The 19,763-nt window shown below is 34.1% G+C and overlaps 1 protein-coding gene across 1 annotated transcript in view; it reads right to left on the reverse strand.

Moving 5' to 3' along the window:
* Window positions 1–1,698: 1,698 nt before the first annotated feature.
* Window positions 1,699–19,763, reverse strand: part of LOC149076254 (uncharacterized) — a 90,381-nt gene continuing 72,316 nt past the window's right edge. Inside the window, exon 2 of the mRNA XM_089242203.1 lies at window positions 1,699–1,889. Within this exon, the coding sequence (XP_089098329.1) occupies window positions 1,699–1,889 (191 nt within the window). The remainder of the gene's footprint in view (window positions 1,890–19,763) is intronic.

Here is a 19,763-nt window from a genome sequence, read left to right on the forward strand (position 1 = left end):
TATGATGATTTGTGGTGAATACTGAACTGGATAGACACAAATTTGAGCACTTCATTAATGCTGATTCTCAAAAATCTTATAAAGCTTAGCTTTATTAGCTTTGATATTAGCATCTACTGTCATGCTTAAGATCAGAAATACTGATCTTAAGCATGACAGTTATGTCATTGGAGGGGGGGGGGGAGGGAGGGTTTGGAAGGATAAAACGATGATGGTTACAGATACTATGAACTCCTTCCTTGATGAACTATGAACTATGTCACTGATCTAATATATGAACTCCAGTCATAATTTTAAACATTAACAATATTTAATTATTCATTTTAAAAGCTGAGTATAAAAACAACATTCTCTATCTGAAGCACAAATACACATAATAATGAGAAAACCTTCTGGCATTTGTCACCAGAAGCACCCCTATGTATCTTGTATCTTCTTTTTCTCTTCCTCCACCCCCAACTAGAATTTATTCCCCCGCAGTCCCCCCCCCCCCCACGATCAGTTCTTTCTTGCACTTGAGGCCCTTTACATGACACCTCCCCCCCAGTTTACAATTACTGTTATTCTGCATAATTGTAATGCTATTTATAATTGTTTTCCATAATTTGTAAACTCATTAACCAAAATAACCAAGGTTCATTCATCATATTACTCTGAGCCATTATCAGAATGTAAATTACCAAAAAGTACACCATTTGAAAACAATATAGAAACACATAATTTGCAAATAAATATAGAAATACATAAAATGCAAATAGCATAGAAATACATAAAATGCAAATAGCATAGAAATACATAAAATGCAAATAGCATAGAAATGCATAAAATTCAAATAGCATAGAAATGCATAAAATGCAAATAGCATAGAAATGCATAAAATGCAGATAATACAGTACACAACATACATTTCTATTTTTCTTTCTGTCCAAAATTAAAATGTAATTGTTTATCCCATGTTCTTCCATGACTACGAATCGTGATGCACAGCATGGTTTTCATCTTTCCAAAGAAACGTCCTTAAGTCCATTCAATTATAAACTCAAAGTAGAGATCTTAGGGCAGCACTCTGGCCTATTCAAAAATTCATGCTTAAGATTTGCCAAAAAATTAGTTGCATTATATATCGCTGTAATTCTTAGTATCTCAATCCTCGTGAAAACTTGGACAAACGCATCACAAGCAGCCTTAGCAGTTAAAGATATAAGTGGTATAGCTCCTGGCCACCTACTGTGTTAGTCCATCATACAATCACATCACAAAACTATGCCCTCTCGATGACTTGGGCTCGATGGGCCCTAACACATCTTAACCTCCTGAAATGGTAACTCTGACCTTACAGCTTCGATTGGTGCTCTATTTTTAACATTCATTTTCTCCAACACGTCTGATGATCATGACATGACTCACACAGTTTTTTTAACATCAGCTAACAAGCTATCCCACCAAACGGATAAAGCTATTCTGGGTCTCTGGTTTTCTTATAACCCAGATAACCACCCTTCAAAGTTTCGTCAGCCAATTTGAGAATTTCCTTTCTCTGGGACTTCGGAATCACCAACTGACTACACTTCTGGCTAGCTACGGACCTTATGTGATGCAATATATTAGTATGCAAATAATATCCCTTCTTCCCCAGTCTGGCTTCCTGAAATGCTTTTTGTCAGGGATTCATATCCTGCTTGTTCTTGCCTAAACTTCTCAGTCAGATAATGGGTTATTATTATCTTCTTCCCGATGCACCTCAACACTTTTGCTTTCCACTGGACCCCCAGGAACTACCAGCACAGCATCAGCACCTTTCATTGTAACGTCTGCTGATTCCACCATGACCTCACCCTCTTCCTGCTCATTTAGCCTGTAATTTCTTCTCTTAGACCCATAGCCACTACCTGGTATGAAAAAATCAGTCTTCTCAAAGGTGCTTTATTTTCTGATCCTTTAACAATCTATACACCTGAGGTGTTATCAATGCAATTTTGTTCATACATGATTTTCAGTCACTGCTACGTGAATGTTTACAAAGAATATTATTTCCTCCTCCGGCCACAAACTTAAGGGCACTGTAACTATTTTTGATTCTACTTGTGGTTCAAAACAAATTCCTACCATCTACACTGCTGGCCACCCAAATTGCAACACCAAGAAAGACAAGAGATATCGCAACAATATTTATTTTGTAGATAACATGTTGACCAAGCATCAAATGATTAAATTTATAGACTTCTGTGAAGTGTGGTTCCTTCCAAAATCAGTAGCCAGAGTAGCCGCCATTGTTGGAGATCACCGCTGCCACACTTGATTCAAAGAGACTTTGGATGTGTTCTTGGGGTACAGCAGACCAAGCAGCTTCCACGCGTTGCCAAAGTTGATCTGGTGTGGCAGCTGGGGATGTAATGTGGGCCAATCGTTGAGCAACCATGGACCACATGTTTTCTATCGGCGAAAGATCCGGAGAGCGAGCTGTCCAGGGAAGCAATTCAATCTGGCGATTGACGAAGAACCTTTGGACAATGCGTGCCACGTGTGGTCGCGCATTATCCTGTTGAAATATGGCTGTGGGCAAGCCCTGAAGGTAAGGAAGGACAACTGGCTCCAACACCTTGGAGATGTAGCGCTGGCTTTTTAAAGTACCGGCAATGCGTACTAGAGGAGTGCGAGAGTGATATCCAATACCTCCCCATACCATAATACCCGGTGCAGGACCAGTGTGGCGGTGCATAACGCAGCTGTTCAGCATCCTCTCTCCACTGTGTCTCCAGACTCGAATCCGACCATCGTGGTGTTGCAGACAGAAGCGTGACTCGTCAGTAAAGACAATTTCATTCCATTGTGCCGTCCACATCCGTCTTTCATCGCACCATTGGCGGCGGAGACGTCTGTGGTTCTGCGTCAAGGGTAGACGAAGCAATGGACGTCTTGCGGACAGACCACTCTGCTGTAAACGGCGTCGAATGGTACGCGCAGACACTGGATGATGCGGTACAGACTGAATGTGCTGTGCTATGGTTCGTGATGTGGCTGAGCAATCCGTCACTGCCATACGCACAATACGCCTGTCATCACGTGAAGTGGTGCACTGAGGTGGATGCGATCGAACACTTTGGTCCGTCATACCCTCCTGCATCCAACGATCACATATCCGCATTACAGTTGTCTGGTTTCGTCCAACACGACTACCGATTTCCCTGAAAGATAATCCAAAATCTCGGTAGGCCACTATCCTTCCTCTGTCGAACTCGGATACTTGATCAAAAGATGATCGCTGTTTTCTACGAGGCATAATTGATCGTTTTTTTGAAAAAAACACAAGAAAAACACAATTGCCGTACTTCAAATCGTCGAAATCTCCAAGCCTTAAATAGCGCTTTGAAGTGGCGCCACAGGCGCGCGTGATGTGCGTCTGCGCTGAAATTCTAATCATTTGCATATCTCACCTCCGCTAATGCATGTTGTAAATTTCATATTATTTGCATGCTTCCTTCAGGGTGTTGCATTTACGGTGGCCAGCAGTGTAATTCTACAGATATTCCTTGGGAACCAAACACTGTTGTAACATTGGAATTTGGGCGCCACTGTCCACAATGCCCTGAAACTTCACCAAACTGATTGCCAATTCAATCTTCGGTAAACCCTATCTGTTCACCAGTCTACTATCTCACCCATCAGTTCCATGGTACTTTTCACTTGAGCACATGCTTATTCCACCTCGTCATTGCTCTTGACTATAGATTTCGCAATTGTGTTTATTTTTGGGCAAATGTTTCGAATATGGCCTTCCTGATTGCATTTGAAACACATAACAGCTCTACCCTGGGCTGGTTTCACGGATGAACTTTCATTAACAATTTTCCCAGACCTACCATCAGAACTTCTAGTCTACCGTTAATATAGTTTGAATACAGAGTTTGACTGCTAATACAAAATTATCCAATTCTCTAGCCAACTCATTACTCGTCAACCAAGTTTTTGTTTCTTTTAGATAGATATGAGACTTGATTGACCTCCTTTTTTCAAATTATCCTCAACCCTATCTACTACCAACAGGTCCTTCAACATTTCTAATGTATTGATTTGTCTTGATTCTAAATAAAGTTTCAAGGCATGTCCCAATCTATTCACATACTGTGTATACGATTCATTAACCCTTTTTTCACATCTTGCAAAGATGATCCTGATTTTTTATTTTCAAACTGATTGCAGTAATAAATGCTTAAACTATGCATTTAAAGGTTAAAAACAGTCCACCTTGCTAAAGGAAATGCTCACAGAGATCTAAAAGTTAGTTCTAGATATTGGTAGTGAACATATTCATGTTTACTACCAATATCTGACTCCCCTCCTCTGCTAACATTTCTAACATATTCAAACATTTGGTAGTAACATATTCATACCCATCTATCAGCATAAATTAATTTCAAGCAATTTCACAGTTAAAAACAAACATAAAAAACAAAATCAAAATGACATTGAGGCTTGAGGAGGTTATTGTCTTGTGTGTGCAGATTGGGCACACTTGCTTTAGATGCATAAATTTTTTTGTTTTATTTTCTGTTTATTTTTTCTTTGGTATGCTGAGAATGAAGACCTGAGGTGTTAAAAACGTTGCAGAAGAATTGGATCATATTTAGAATTCCAGTATCTCCTACTTTTTTATATAAGTAATTATTTTTCTATTGATATGCAGAGATTATTGGCTAAGTAAATTAATTTATTTAATTAACATATTTTTTATCATTTTACTTTCTAAACATTTGGTATTTTTTCAAGTGAGAATACTCTTTTCTATTCTTTCAATACAACATAATCTCATATCAGAATTTAAATGTGGTAAATTGTTTCTTTCATTATAGAAATAAAGCGTAATATGGTAGGCGTCATGAATGAGTACACATAAAAGTGATCATTAAAACCAATGGACAAGTGAATAATTATATTAATGCATTTGAATTTTTTTTAATTGTTTAAGTCATAGGAAAAAGAAAAATTAATATTGTTAGTAGTTGATGCATATAAAAAGTGTGGTTATTATATTAGTAACTAGATATAATCTCTAATTCATTGTCCAAAAAAAGAACATAGAACGTATAATAACCCTTTCAGAACCTGGCTGCACAAACATAGCTATTGCTTATTTTCTCGCTGTAGACATTATTATTTTTTTAACCTCATGGAACTTGGCCTTGACTTCGGTGATTGTGTGTGTGTTATCATTGAAGTCGAGGCTGGACTCCCTGAGGTTAAAAAAATTATATCGACAGAGAGAAATAAAAAAACAGATGTTTGAGAAAGAGAGAGATAATATTGGGATCTGAAATGGGTAGTTTAATTTTTTAAATTTTTCATGCTGGTATTGATAGAAGACTCTTTATGTGTGAAAATAAGTACAGTAGATCCTCATTATCGCGAACTAATAAAAGTTTTCCATTTTAATGAAATTCTAGTTTATATATAACAAATAAATTCTTATAGAAAGTGTGTAAATGCAGAAAGTGTGTGTATGCAACAAGGTATAAATCAAAGTACAGGTTCGCTGAAGAAATTTTTTATTATATATCAAATAAAAAGAACAGCCTTAAAAATAGGTTGAATAAGAGAAAGATGTTGTACGTATGTATACTACGGTAAATGTGATGAATCTCTCTCTGGTTATATTTATATGTATAGCCAATTATTTTTCATAATCGCAGAGCATTTTGGTGATTTTGATAAATTTATATTATATAAATTTTCCCAAATTTATCAATTTTACCAGTGGTTATGCAAAGTACCCAAGCGTCATTGGTAAATTTTATGAAGTTCTCTAAATTAATCACTTTTACTGACAATTATGTACAGTACCCAAGCATTGTTAGTAAATTTGATAAATTGCTCTAATTGAAGGGCGATCATACATAGTATACCCAAGCAACATTGGTACATTTGATGAATTTCTCTAAATTAATTACTTTTAAGTGTGATTATGCATAATCCCCAAGTGTCATGTTGTTAAACGTGATGAATCATATAGGTATTGTATCATTGTATTGAGGTTCGATAGTAAAATTCGTTATTATTATGTCCGGGTTCCACTATATTCATCACACAAATTAGACTCATTTGGAATTTTTTTTCATATATATCATTCACCATGACAGTGTTTCTCAAAGTGTGTGTCGCAGCTCCTAGGAGCATTGCAGTGAGCTCTAGATATTTATTTTTGTATGCCTATTTATGCTTTGAAGCGGTTCTTTTATATATGAAAATATCTGCCAAGCTATTCTGGGGAGCTGCCGATGGACCATGAATTAGGCAAGGGAGATGCAGGTGACAAAAGTTTGAGAACTACATTAATAATGTCAGATAAAGGTGATAAATTACAAGTATTTATCAAATTTACCAATGACGCTTGGTTATTATGCATAATTCTGGTAAAAGTTGTGTTTTCAATATTTATCAAATTTACAAATGACACTTGGGTATAATGCATATTCGTCGGTAAAAGTGATAAAGTTATCAAAATTACCAAGAGGATAAGTATACAAAATAACTGGTTATCATGTATAATAACTGATTTATGACATTTACAGTAACATCTAAATTGCATTAATCGTAATTTTTCTGGCTGGTGAGTGGTATACAGTCGAATCCTGTTATAACGAACTGAAAAAATCTCATTGTTATAATAGAATTTCATTATAAAGGAATTTTTGATTTTATGAATTTTAACATTAATTAAAAACTTTATTTGAATGAAACTTTATTTGAAAACTTGAATTTGATTTCAAGGAAAAAATATTTATGTTCTAGATAATAAAAAGAATATGAATTTAAATTTCAAAAATAACTCAAAGCAACTCAAATCAATATTATAGGCATTGAATAAGTTTCACTTACTGAACATATTTGAAGAAAATAATCCATTTTTCTTTTGCTTTTGTATATACGTGTTCAAACACGTGCAATGTTTGAAAGGGTCACATCCAAAACCACATGCTAATTTCAAAGTCTTTCCTCATATGGGTGGGTTGGTAACAAGCACATTTCGGAAATGAATGTCTTGCAACTGTGTATGTTTCTGGAAAATGTCTTGAACAATGTCCTGTAACGAGAGCTACACCCACATCTTGAAAATTTGAGAATGCCTAGTCTTTTTTCCTGTGGGATGCTATGACTGCTGTTTGAATTTGAAATTCCAACTTTGTCCGAAATTTGAAAGAACAGACAGAGAAATGTGTAATATTTTAATGCCACATTGTTTTTATTTACTCCAGCATCAACTTCAAAAATGTTTTAAGCTTATCTTTAATCGAAAACCATTTCCTTTCGAGGTTACTCATTTTGCAACAGAAGAAATATGAAACTTTCCTAATGCGTAGCACTATCTTACCGCAGGTTTTATTTCTTTTCCACTCATCATATAGTTAAAATTTCTTCAACAGTTTAGCAAGTTTATTCTTTGAAACCGATTTTACATGACAATTTTTGGAACGTTTCATACTGTTTTGTTGATTTTCAGAGAAACTTGTTTTTGAATTCATTGTAACAAATTTTTCATTTCGTAATATCGGAATTTGCAATACATTATTCCTATGTAAACTTATTTAAAGAGTAGAAAAGTTTTCGTTACAGTGAGATTTTCGTTATAACAGTATTTATTAAAACAGGATTTGACTGTACTAGTTTTTAGCTACTGCTCCCTTCCCTGTCCCAGCTTTCTTCATCACATTATGAATTAACTGTTCTACCATATCAATTCAAATATAATTTTTTCTTTCTCTCTCTCTCTATATTTTCTTGCAAATATTGTAAAATATGTAATTTAATTGTAAACTCTATTTTGTATAGTTTTATTGTAATAGATTGGGGGCAAATAAATTATGTTATGTTAGGATATGAGCCATGAAGCTCATCCATGTTTATGCATATTTACACAACGATTGATGTTCAATCATTGGCTTGGAAATATAAAAAAACTTGTCAGATAAAAATTTGCACCCTTTATTATTATTACAGTTTTTTAACTGTCTGTTATAAATAGCATCCATTATAATAGGATCTATTATAATGAGGTTCTACTGTAATGGCAATTAAAGGAAAAAATACATTTATGATAATTCTGAGTAACTAATCAATGAAGGTATTTGTTGATTGAAGTTAGTCATTCTAATATTTTCCTAAGTGGCCTAACACAAAGATCATGAAGCATTTTGATTTTCATGCAATGTAAAGGTTTTAGAAGATGCTTATTGTTCTTGCATATGAAATTGGGAAGAAGAAGATTTAAAGACCATTCAATGTAGATTTAACTGAGGGCACAAGACATTAAAGTTCAGATCAGGTGTTGATATAATGAGGCCAGTCAAGGTAAAATTAGAGTGATTTTATTTTTCTCAAACCACATCAAAGTTTACTTTGGTATGGCCTATTTCCAAATGCTCCTCATTCACCTTTCTGCCCTTGTTAATCAGCCTTTTGACAGACCTTTTGAAATTACCTCTGCCTTTACTATTTGAGGTTGCACCTGCTGCTTCAATTTAATTTAGATGTATATATATATTTTTTACACTCACCAAGGTCCAAAGTCAGCATGGTAGGATGCATATTATATTGTATGCCAATGAAGTCCCCATTCAGTTCTGAAAAGTTTATCAGAGCAGACCATATCAAGCTGAAACTTTACTAACCAGTCTTATTTTTTGACTGGCCCTCACATGTATTTAGATAAAGCTTACTGCAAATAAAATCAATCAAATTGATGATTTCATCAAATCACCACAATGCTTTCAAAAATTCTACACTTATCTCGATGAATTTACCAGACACGTGAAAACATATATCATCATTTGCACGATGAGTTTTGACACTTGTAACACATATTTCACAAAGCCATAATTTCTAAACTTTCGAAAAATGTAAAAACAGATTACATTTCAATTAGTATGAGTTGTAGGAATCAACAATTATTTTTCATTTACTTGAACTTTCATATTACTAGAAGGTTTCTATGCACTTACTGGCGGTTATTTTTTGCATGTATTAGGACTCAAATATTTACATATTCATAGATTCTGAATAATACACGCACTCACTGCACCTAAATTGCTGAAGCAAACTTTTTTTTTGCAATTTACTTCAGATGCATAGTTAATTTATAATATACTCATCTTCATTTTTCAGAGAATCATGAACATTTTTTAATTATAAAGTTCAATGCATATCGTAGAGAGAGAGAATGTGAGAAGAACTTGTCTCTCTATATGATACAAAAACTGGTTTCATTCAATTAAAATTCAATATTAAAATGTGTAAGAAGACATCACACAAATTGCTTGGAAATGAATGGTTCTCTATGAATGATTGACATAACCCTTTCTTTCAATATGAACACCCCCCCCCCCCCCCACAAAGAAAGAAAAAACGAAAATGATATTAAGAAATGTATTTTCATTTTTCTTATAGAAATACCCATTTTTCATTTTCATTCCCCCTTTCAATCAAGAGTGAGAAATTCACTAAAATAAGATTCTCTTGTGGTAAAATAGTGTTGGGTATTTCAATTGAAAAGAAGTTGTTAAAACATTCCCAAAATGTAATTACTGTACTATATTTGCTGTAGCCAGTAATTTGAATTTTTTTTTATAACACGACATGATGTATGTCGTGGGAAAAACTCGTTCCATCAATTCGAATTGTAGCTTTTTTGATGGCTCTTGGTTTTTCCTATACATATATTATGACGCTGTTTTGTAACATGCTGTCACGCAGAATTCTGCATTATTCTGCAATGGGCCCTCAGCTAGTTGAGAATTTTCTGTAGTAGAAATTCCCATAACAAAGTTTTTACACAAAAGAGTTATTTTTCCTTATTTATCTTAAAATCTTTTTAGATTGTTCTGCACGTCAGTTTTTTTGGTACATTCTGGTTTCGAGGTAACATGTTTCTCTATATATGTCATAGTTGTTTAGATAGTCTCCGGGATATTAATTTGAAAATGGAAATATTAAAATTTAAAAAAATGTTCTAATTTTAATCCAATGTCTTACCTCTAGAATCTCCGAATTTTCACATCACTATATTACATGGCAGTGATGGGCCAAATTTTGAATCGGCTGTAACAGTGGCATTAAGTTAATTAACATTTTATATTATTTCAAATTAAAGTCAACACATTATTACTCAAGTTACAATCACTCAAGGAATAATTTCCTGGACAATTAAATGTAGATTCAGTCATTTCTTTCAATTGCAAGTAACTTTTACAAAACCACCTCTAATTTATTGGACGCTCCCTCATATACGCTTACATCTTTTTAGATACTTTCCCCTCACCTACGAATGGAGCATCTCTTGAAGACGAAAAGATATAATGTGATCGCATATCTTTGTGGGTTGGGCAAATGTTTTAACAAAGTCCTCCTCTCCATCTCTTTTTTATTCGATGCTCCATCACATTATGCTGTTGTTAGTAGGGAAATGACGTTAATCGAAAGGTCAGTTCATGTCAGATGAGCGAATACATTCGCGGTCATGTCGATGAAAATAGACCGTTAATCACTTTGTTAAAACGGTGTTTTCAATGAAGAGGGAAAAAAAGAGGTAACGGATTCAAAACGTATAAAAGGGTGAATTGATCTAGAACATTTTTGTTGTGAAAGAATTCTCTTGTCAGTTGCAGAGGAAATTATCTAAAGTAGCTTTAATTGCTCAAATGGCAATCGCTAATTAAAAGTTTTTAATGCGACACTTCAAAAATTAGTTATATGTAGATGGTAATTGTATTATTAATGTTTTGAAAATTTTTGAAAAAATGTTTATGCAGCACTTTTGATAAAAGATAAAAATTCCTTTTCCCATTCAGAAGAATTTTAAATCTTCCCGAATGAGTTCCGAAGGTCTTTATGAATTCGCGGAACTAATGCTCAGTTACACAGATCTTTGTACTCCATCTCAAAAAACAAAATTTGATAACTTTTTTTTCCACCAGAAACTGATTGATAAACGGCGAACGGATACCGAACACACGGCTTAAGTAATACGGCGTTATAACATTTGTAAATGAGAAAGGAAACAATGAATATATAGAAATAAGAAGAGAACAAAAATTCCATTAAAATCCTTTTCTACACGAAAGTTAATTTTTTTTCTAAGGGTTTACACCACAAAATTCATTTAAGCATATGATTCGAAACAGATTTTATTTCATCCTCGAACTCATTCTTTTCGCAAAAGTTTTTTCTTTTTTTAATTTTATTTTTAAACGTTTCTTTTTGCTTTTAATCCCAACTTATGCACAGATATAAAAGAGATAGATTTTTTTTCTTTTCTTCGTATAACATTTAACAACTGTATTCTTAGGGAAAGGTTTTTGAAGTAATTCACCTTAGCTTATGTTGTGAAAAATCATATCCCTAATTTCTTTTCATGTATGAATAATATATTTTTCAAACTAAAGCTGCTAGAGTCATTATCTCACGCAACGTCGGTATATTCGCCAACCTTAGTTTTTCTCCTTTTATGGGAAATTTTTGATTTCAAAAGTGTTATTTTTTTCAGATTTTTTTTTTCCAACTTTAAAGAAAGAATCTTCATTGTAAAATTTGTATGCTTAAGCAAACAAAGTTAATATCTGTTTAATTACATCTCTACTTTTTTTATTCGCTAATTATACATTTTTCGGTAGATTTTTATTCTTGAGAGAATGTGTTTTCTTTCTTTAACTAAAGAATAATATGTATCTTTTTTTTATCTAACTTACTTGAAATTTAGCTTCTTACCGCGTATCATAAAAATGTGACTTTAGTAGATCCATAAAAAAACTTTATGAATATTAGTCAATGTCAGTGAAATGTTTCGTTATTATTAAACATGGCTGAACAACTATAAACCTTCATTTATGTTTTTTTCCCATGTTTATCATAATTTCTTCTAAGAGGAAAAAACATTGATGTCTACCCAAACTAATTAAATTTCAACAGAAATTTTGTTTATATGCAAAAATATGAATTTTTTTAATTACATTAACTTATTATTAAATAAAAACGTATTTTTCGTTAAAGTGGATGAAACGGGAAGATTTCTTTTTTTATTAGTTTTGGAAATTGAGCTTAACACGCAAAAATGTTTTCTTCCATGAAATTCCCTTGCGTTTGGAAGATTTCTCTTTTCAAGCTTGATTATTAAATGAAGATATGATCTTAATTTAATAATGCAAATTATCGTTTTCTTCACATCGTAAGCGATTGAGATTTATTTAAGAAAGAAATTATTTTATAGGAGTTTGATATTTTTATATATAAATCCAAAGATTTTCAGCGGTCAAATGACCGGGTAAAATATAATGAATGTAGACGTCAGTTTCATTAATTTTCAATTCTGAAATATAAAATGATTTTTGTCAATCTGTATCATTTCGAAAAAATGGCTCATGAAAAAAATTTGATAGAATTGACGCATCTTCATACAATGTGCACTTATGCTCTGGTAAGATAGTTAACAAAAGAGAAGTCTGAAAAGATAAAAATGTTTGCAGATTTAAATAAATTTTTTTCTCCATTGGAGGGAATTTGAAAATTTTCGTAAATACATCTTGCACTATTTAACCTTTTAACAATCAATGTTCCCGATTGGGAACGTCGGTTTCATTAATTAGGAAAAAAATTTTTTTTGTTCATGAAAGTACTTGATTTATTCCCCCCGAAAGTGTGAGATATTTCGAACTTAATTTACAAAATAAAAACATCATTCCTTTCAACACATACTATCCATTTGATTTATTTTTTTTAATCACTAATTTTCATGGAATAATAATTTTTTTTTGTTTTTAATGTTGTTTCCGAGGGGCTAAAGCAGTGTTTCCCAAAGTGGGCAATATCGCCTCCTGGTGGGCGATGGAATGGTCCAAGGGGGCGATAGAACGTACTGATTTAACATAGGATCCTATGGGGTTACTTGAGTTGTTGGGCGATGAGAGGAAAAAATTTCTGATGAAGGGGGCGATGAAACAAAAAGTTTGGGAGACCATGGGCTAAAGTAATCAAGGCCGAACACATTGTCAGGCGACCACGAGGTACGGGAGTGCATAACACTAGCGACGAAAACAATTGTATTGTTTTGTTCTAAACCGTAGGCCTACATACTCGAGCAACGGGACAAAGAAGATAAAGAGGCCGCTCAACGAGGTGCGCGGCTTGAACCATCTGGCTTGTTTTCACCTCAATGTGCTGATTTCCGCTATCTACTGTTTGGTCCGTTTCTCCCCTTTTTTTTTCTTACCCTCTTCTGCGGGGAATCATCATCATACCCTAACATTTCAGAACCCCTCCGACCATTTTCTCTATCATATTCCTCTTTTACTATGCGCGGACGTCTCTTCCTCCGCCCTTACGCATTTTTTTCCCTAGTCGTTATTCTCGTGCCGCTTACCTCTTCGCTCTACTATAACCCCAACCTAAGGGGTCAAAAGGGAGAAATGAAAAGAAAAAAAACCAATCTAAATCTCTAAATTCGGCCAATGGACTCTTATCAAGATATTTAAGAATTTTCCAAAAACTGTTTCGAATTTCCCTTGACTGGTCTCCCTCAATGTTTTCTGGCATGTGGCTAATACGGGGGAATACTGCATTTCTTTTTTAAAATATAGAATTATTTTTTCCCTCCACACGTTATTGTTTTGTGTTTGTTTTTAAATAACAAAACTCCTCGAAGAAAATGTTGCGTACAAAATTTGGTTTTGTGGAAGTTTTGCATTATTTTTTTTTAATTTTTCGGTTACGTGCGACTTACATAAATCGTGAATAGAGATTATTTTCGTGACATAAATTGAAGCCTTTGACAAAAATTTTTTTGCTTTGCTGCAACTGTCAACTTTATTTGCCTTTGAAATTTTTCGGTTGAATTGGCAAATTTATTTGAATTTGACTATATTTTTTGGTTGAAATTGGCAACTTCACTTGCCTTTGATACTTTTTTGAATTTATTTCGCACCTTCATTTGCCTTTTACAATTTTTGTCGCTTAAATTGGTAGCTTTACTTGTGTCTGACGATATTTTTCACTTAAATTTTCAACTACTTGCATTTGACAATTATTTTCACTTGAATTGGCAACTCTTTTGTTGCCTTTGATAATTTCTTTCACTTGAGCTGGCAACTACTCGCCGTTCACATTTTTTTTGGCTGAAATTGGCAGCTTTATTAAAACAATATTGTTCCGGAATCGTTGACGCATTTTCATTTTTCTAAAGTGCAGTTCAATATTTAGCATCATGAATTAATGAACGCCAGGATTCAGCCACCGAACTATTTCACTTCCAGTCCAGCTTTGTGGCAGAGTCTGGAACAAAGTGTGTGTACCTAACAGTCGCGAGTGCTTTTCTGATTGTGCTGCCATCTATATTTGAAATTGTGAGTGAAATGATCGATTATTTGTATGTTGCTCTCTACTAGTACCGTATAGGTTTGTCTCTCTCTATTGCGAGACTTTATAACGGGGAGATTGGCTCGAAGTTAGGAACCATGGAAAACCAACTTCAGCCGACCACCACTTCCGCCGATGGGGTTCGAACCTGGTGTACTCGCGATGCGAGTCTATCACTATGACCACTCGACCACAACAGCGGCAATATTTAGCATCAACGAATTTTCAGATTCCTTCATGTGAAGCTTTCGATTTTGAAAGATTTATTCTTTGTATTGTAAAAAGCACATGACACACTTTAAATAAAACTCGCATTGAATAAATTCTCGGGAGCTTCAAGTGAAGAAATGTTCTTTGCAAGATAATGAAGTTTGACAAGTTGTGTGTGTGCGAAATTGTAGGAAAAAAAAAACAGCTGGAGGCAATGAATAGATTATTTTATTCATGTGTAACGAATACTGGAATTTTATATTTGGAATTCAATTGAAAATAAGTCATTGATTTTTCACAAACAACAATTATTTTCACTCTTTCGAAAGATTCAAAAATGAAATTATATCAATGTATTTTTCTTTAACTTAAAAATCCTTTCGAAATATTTATTCAATATTATTGAAAGTATTCGGGCAAATTTTAGTTTTGATTCCACGGAGTTCCATTACGAAACTTTCATCGTATGGAATTCGCAGAATGTAAAGTTTTATCTTTCTTTTGAAGAAATCGAAATTTTGGTTCGTGTTTGAACTTTGATTTGTCATTTGATTAGGAAGAAAAAAAATTTTCGGAGTTCTCTGAATAATTACGGTGTAAGAGTTTTTGGAGCATTAGTTAGGAAAATTTTCAGTAGTTGAAAGGAGTACCCAACTTCGAAGCGCAAGTGCGAGAAAATCTCCCAGTTAAAGTCTCGCCACAGAGAGCAACAGGCCTACAGCGGTACAATTATTCAATCGTTACACGTCACTCATACTTGCAACAATTGATGGCAGATGGCAGTACTACACATAATAAGCATTACACAGTAACAAACTTCGTTATGTTCACTACACGTGCATTCCAACATGTACCAATTCGTTTGAAGTTCCGCCGAGGAATGTGGACGAGGTACATGTGGGATTTAGTAGTAGTAGTAGAAAGGAAAAAAAATTTAAATGATTCTTGTTATAATGAATTGGTTTTACACAGAGATTAATCGCTGTAAATTTAGTCTCAAAATTGGACAGTAAAAGCCAGTTATAACGGCAGTTTCCAATTCCAATCACGAGGAAAATTTTCGTTATAACGAAATTCTCTATATAAGGGAATTCATTCAGTCAGATTATAAAATGAGGAAAATTGCTGCTTTATCTGCATTAAAACGTTTTTTGGACCATTTTTAATGTTGTACAGTCGTGTGGATCTCACAGAGGACTTGAAGATGAGTGAAAACTCAGAAGACGGCGGATTTGAGCACGAAGAACCTGCTTTATTTACAGCAACTAGAAGTGATGTTAAACTACAGCAGAAAATCGCACATACGTCTTCTCTCTTCGAAATCTTCTGTTCGAGTTCACATAGAATCTCGCTCTTCTATTCGAAAAATTGCATGCGACGCGTATACCGTGCATGCGTTAACAAGCCTTTTCAAATTTCTACCCTCCGTAACAATATTAATGAATAAACAAAACTCATGAATTGATTTTTGGTCTCAAAGCAGTTTATTCTCTAAGACAGGGGCGCACAGTTTTTTTCAGTCCACGGGCCCATACAGTTGTGTATACTGAGCGGTTATATGACCTGTATTTTACGGGACATGCCCGTAATTTTTTTCGTTCCAACTTTTTTTTTATAAAATGTGACGTTTTTCCTTCATTTTCAATTAAACTTACTATTGTTTTTTGAGATCCAGAATTGAAATTATTTCATGACTTACAAATTAATGACTTGGACAATGTTTTTTCGCTATAATTGGCAATTTTATTTGTCTTCGGCAATTTTTGGCCGTAACTAGTAACTTCACTTGTGTTTGAAATTTTTGGTCTCATACACCAAAAATAAATTTCAGTTGTTAGTCAAATTCAAGTTATCAAAACAATTTTTTTTGGCTGTATTTGGCATCTTCACTTGCCTCTTTGACAATTTTTTTTGCCGTAATTGGTAACTTTATTTGCATTTGACAATTTTTTGATATAATTTGACACTTTTATTTGCCTTTTACAATTTTTTTTGTCTGCAATTGGTGACCTCATTTGCCTTTTACTATTTTTTTGCCCGTAATTTGCAACCTTGTTTGCCTTTGACAATTACTTGCGATAAATGGCAATATCCCATATTGATCACGTTTTCCAATATTTTTGAATAAGTGGTCAGTCTGAGCATTTATAGTGTTGATACTTTCTACCGCAACACTTTTTACGGGTCGGATGGTAACTCTTGGTGGGCCGCATATCACTCCATGGCTGTATGAACTTAACAATATTTAGCTCATCAGAAAGCGCGACTTTTTCAGTCATTCGGAAACGACTTTAAACTTTCGGTCCCGTGGTCTCTTATTCACTGGGAGAGACAAAAATCGAATAAAATCATCACATATCCAATGTGTACATTGGAGAAGCCCAAAAATAGGAAGATAAATTGAATACTGAATGTTCACATTCTTTGATAGAGTACCTCAGAGTAATTTTTACTAGGAGCATATACCGTAATAAGAATCATCATATATAATTCTTGACGAAAGAGAAGAAAAAACTGGCATTTTTGAGAATTCTTTTTTTGAACGTTATAGCGAATGATTTCTATTTTTCAACTCGTTATAACCGAATATATTTTGTATTTTTAACATTAGCTATTTGACAATCACTTGCAAATCAATCGTTATAACGAGATTATTGTTATAAGCAGTGCTCGTTATGTCGGACTTATACTGCATTTAGGGATCGTTTTGAATTTTATTGAATTTTATTACCACCTGAAGATTAGTTCAATCAAGTGGCTATAATAATAACATGCAATACTTCGCTTATGTTTATGACACTTAATTATACAAACGTAATTCAAATACCAAAATCTAATTGATATTTAGTATTAACTATGTTTGAACTGAGCTCTTCACCTTGTAGGTTTGCTACTTGGTTGATCATGCATACTTGTACGTTGTTGACTTGTTTGTCTTGCTAGATGCGTATGCATACAGGAAAATATTAGTGAGAGAGAGAGAGAGAGAAAGCGCGGCTTGCCGAGAATGCTAGTCGACATCATTATGGGTAAACTAGTGTACTATTTGATAAACCGATATAGAACGATGCAAACTATTAATCTCGGCATAATCAGAGCCGGTAATTGGAATTCAGGAAAGTGTGTGTCATTTTATGCGGAAACCCGCAAACCGTATTCTATTACTGCATAGCCTAAACACTACGTTTAGTATTCAGGGAGCACTGACGTCATCATCACATGCTTAACAATGCATTTATTGGATATTCGTGACATCGGATTGGGAGATCGAGGATGAGGAGAAGGAGGAGATCTCTCTGTTCTCTCAATGCGAACCCCGCAGGGACTTTGGAAATCCAAAATACTAATTGGACACTTTGTTGTAAAGGACTGCACTAACCTGAACCATGCATGGATATTCAGATTCGACATTTAAAATAAAACGGAAAACCTAAATTTCACATGTTACGCTGATTCCAGCATTTCCAATCATTTTTCGTAATTTTTTATACCTAAATTTTTTTTTCCTACACTTATAACCCCTTATAGTCCAGTATATATTTGAATATACATGAAAAATACATGGTCAGGAGAGAGAAACACGTTATATAAATTTCTTTTCTCAATTTTTTTAGTATTTTAGAAAATACATCATCTAGTGTCATTCCAGTACAAAATATAAGGCTATATAAGTATATATAATAAATTTTTTTTTTAATCTATAAAGCTGTTGATTCTTTGTATCACATTTTGAGAGCTGCTGAAATTTTAAGTGTCTATAATTTTTAGGAGTTATTAAATAGCACCAAATTCAGTGAATCAGAGATGAAAATACAAGGTTACAAATATTCAACTTTCTTAAGCAAGATTTTATCAGTTTACGGATAACAGTAAAATAAAGGAAAAACTGTATGCAGGGTGATTCAGAATTCATGGGATGAACTTGAAGGGGTGATAGAAGACACTTAACAAGCATTTTTCGTCCTGGAATGTGTGGTCCAATGTGAAAGGTTAAGGTGCAAACTCTGACAAAACACATTGGTGACACATTAATGACGCTAATTGTGGCGATGAGGTAGGCCCCCAAAGGTGCCAATAGGAATCACGTGCATGATTCGTAGGAGATGGACTCACAAAAAAGAGTCGAGAGAGAGAGAGAAGAGATATGGTGGGAGATAGGTGCCATGTAATGAGCTCAGCGTATGTAATCCATTGAAGCAGAAATGTAGTGTTTGAGCTTGGGCGGAGATACGAGGGGCGGCGGCGTGGGGGGGCATTGACCCCCATCGTCAAAGGTGAAGTTAACTGATCTAATGTATATACGCATATATGAATTGACATCATCATCATCGTACCCCCAGACTTCCATCTCCACCTATGTGTTTGAGTAATTTAGAATTTTTCCTAAAAAAAATGGGTCCACTTCATTACGTTAGGAAATTATACACCATCGGATGGTTGATAGCACATATCGCAGTAAATCCGTTGGAAAAATATTATAACTTGCTAGTGGTGAAATGATATTGTGCTCTTTCTGAAAGCACCTCTAACGCTTTTGCCATTACGATTCCACCACACACATTCCATGACCGGAAATGCTTGTTTAGGTGTCTAATATTATAATCACCCTGTATTTTACTCTTGATTTTGACAATACACTGTGTCTGGTTTTAACTTGCACATAAAACCAAGGTATTCAATTTTATCGTCAAACAACCAGATCGAAAAACTCTTGAAAAAAAAAAAATTCATGCTTTAAGGATATCACATTCGAATAACGTTATAACGAACTCCAAGAGACCAGAGAAATCACTACGTTATAATGAAATTTCGATACATAGGAATTCCAAGTTTTTTGCATTTTTACCATGTAAACTTATCTAGGGGAATCCGAAAGGAATTTTCGCTGTCACAGTATTCTTTAAAACGGAATTCAACTGTATTTTGCATTCAGAAATATTTTTACTCCAATATTTGTTCGGAATGACCATAGGTCAGTGATTCCGGATGTAAATACGGAGAAAAAAAAAATCACTTTTGCGATCCTTTTCCTATAGTGATGATTCACCAAAACTTTTCGTATTTTCTCCGGATCGATTTCCTGTGTATAAAAAAATATCTGGTTCATCTATAGTTAGGTTTCGAAACATACACAAGAATCGACTTCAAACCATCGATTT

Source organism: Pholcus phalangioides, unplaced genomic scaffold (genome assembly GCF_987345545.1).
Source record: "Pholcus phalangioides strain wild (caught in Gottingen) unplaced genomic scaffold, Ppha-v1.0 ptg000015l_1, whole genome shotgun sequence".
Classification (NCBI taxonomy): domain Eukaryota; kingdom Metazoa; phylum Arthropoda; class Arachnida; order Araneae; family Pholcidae; genus Pholcus; species Pholcus phalangioides.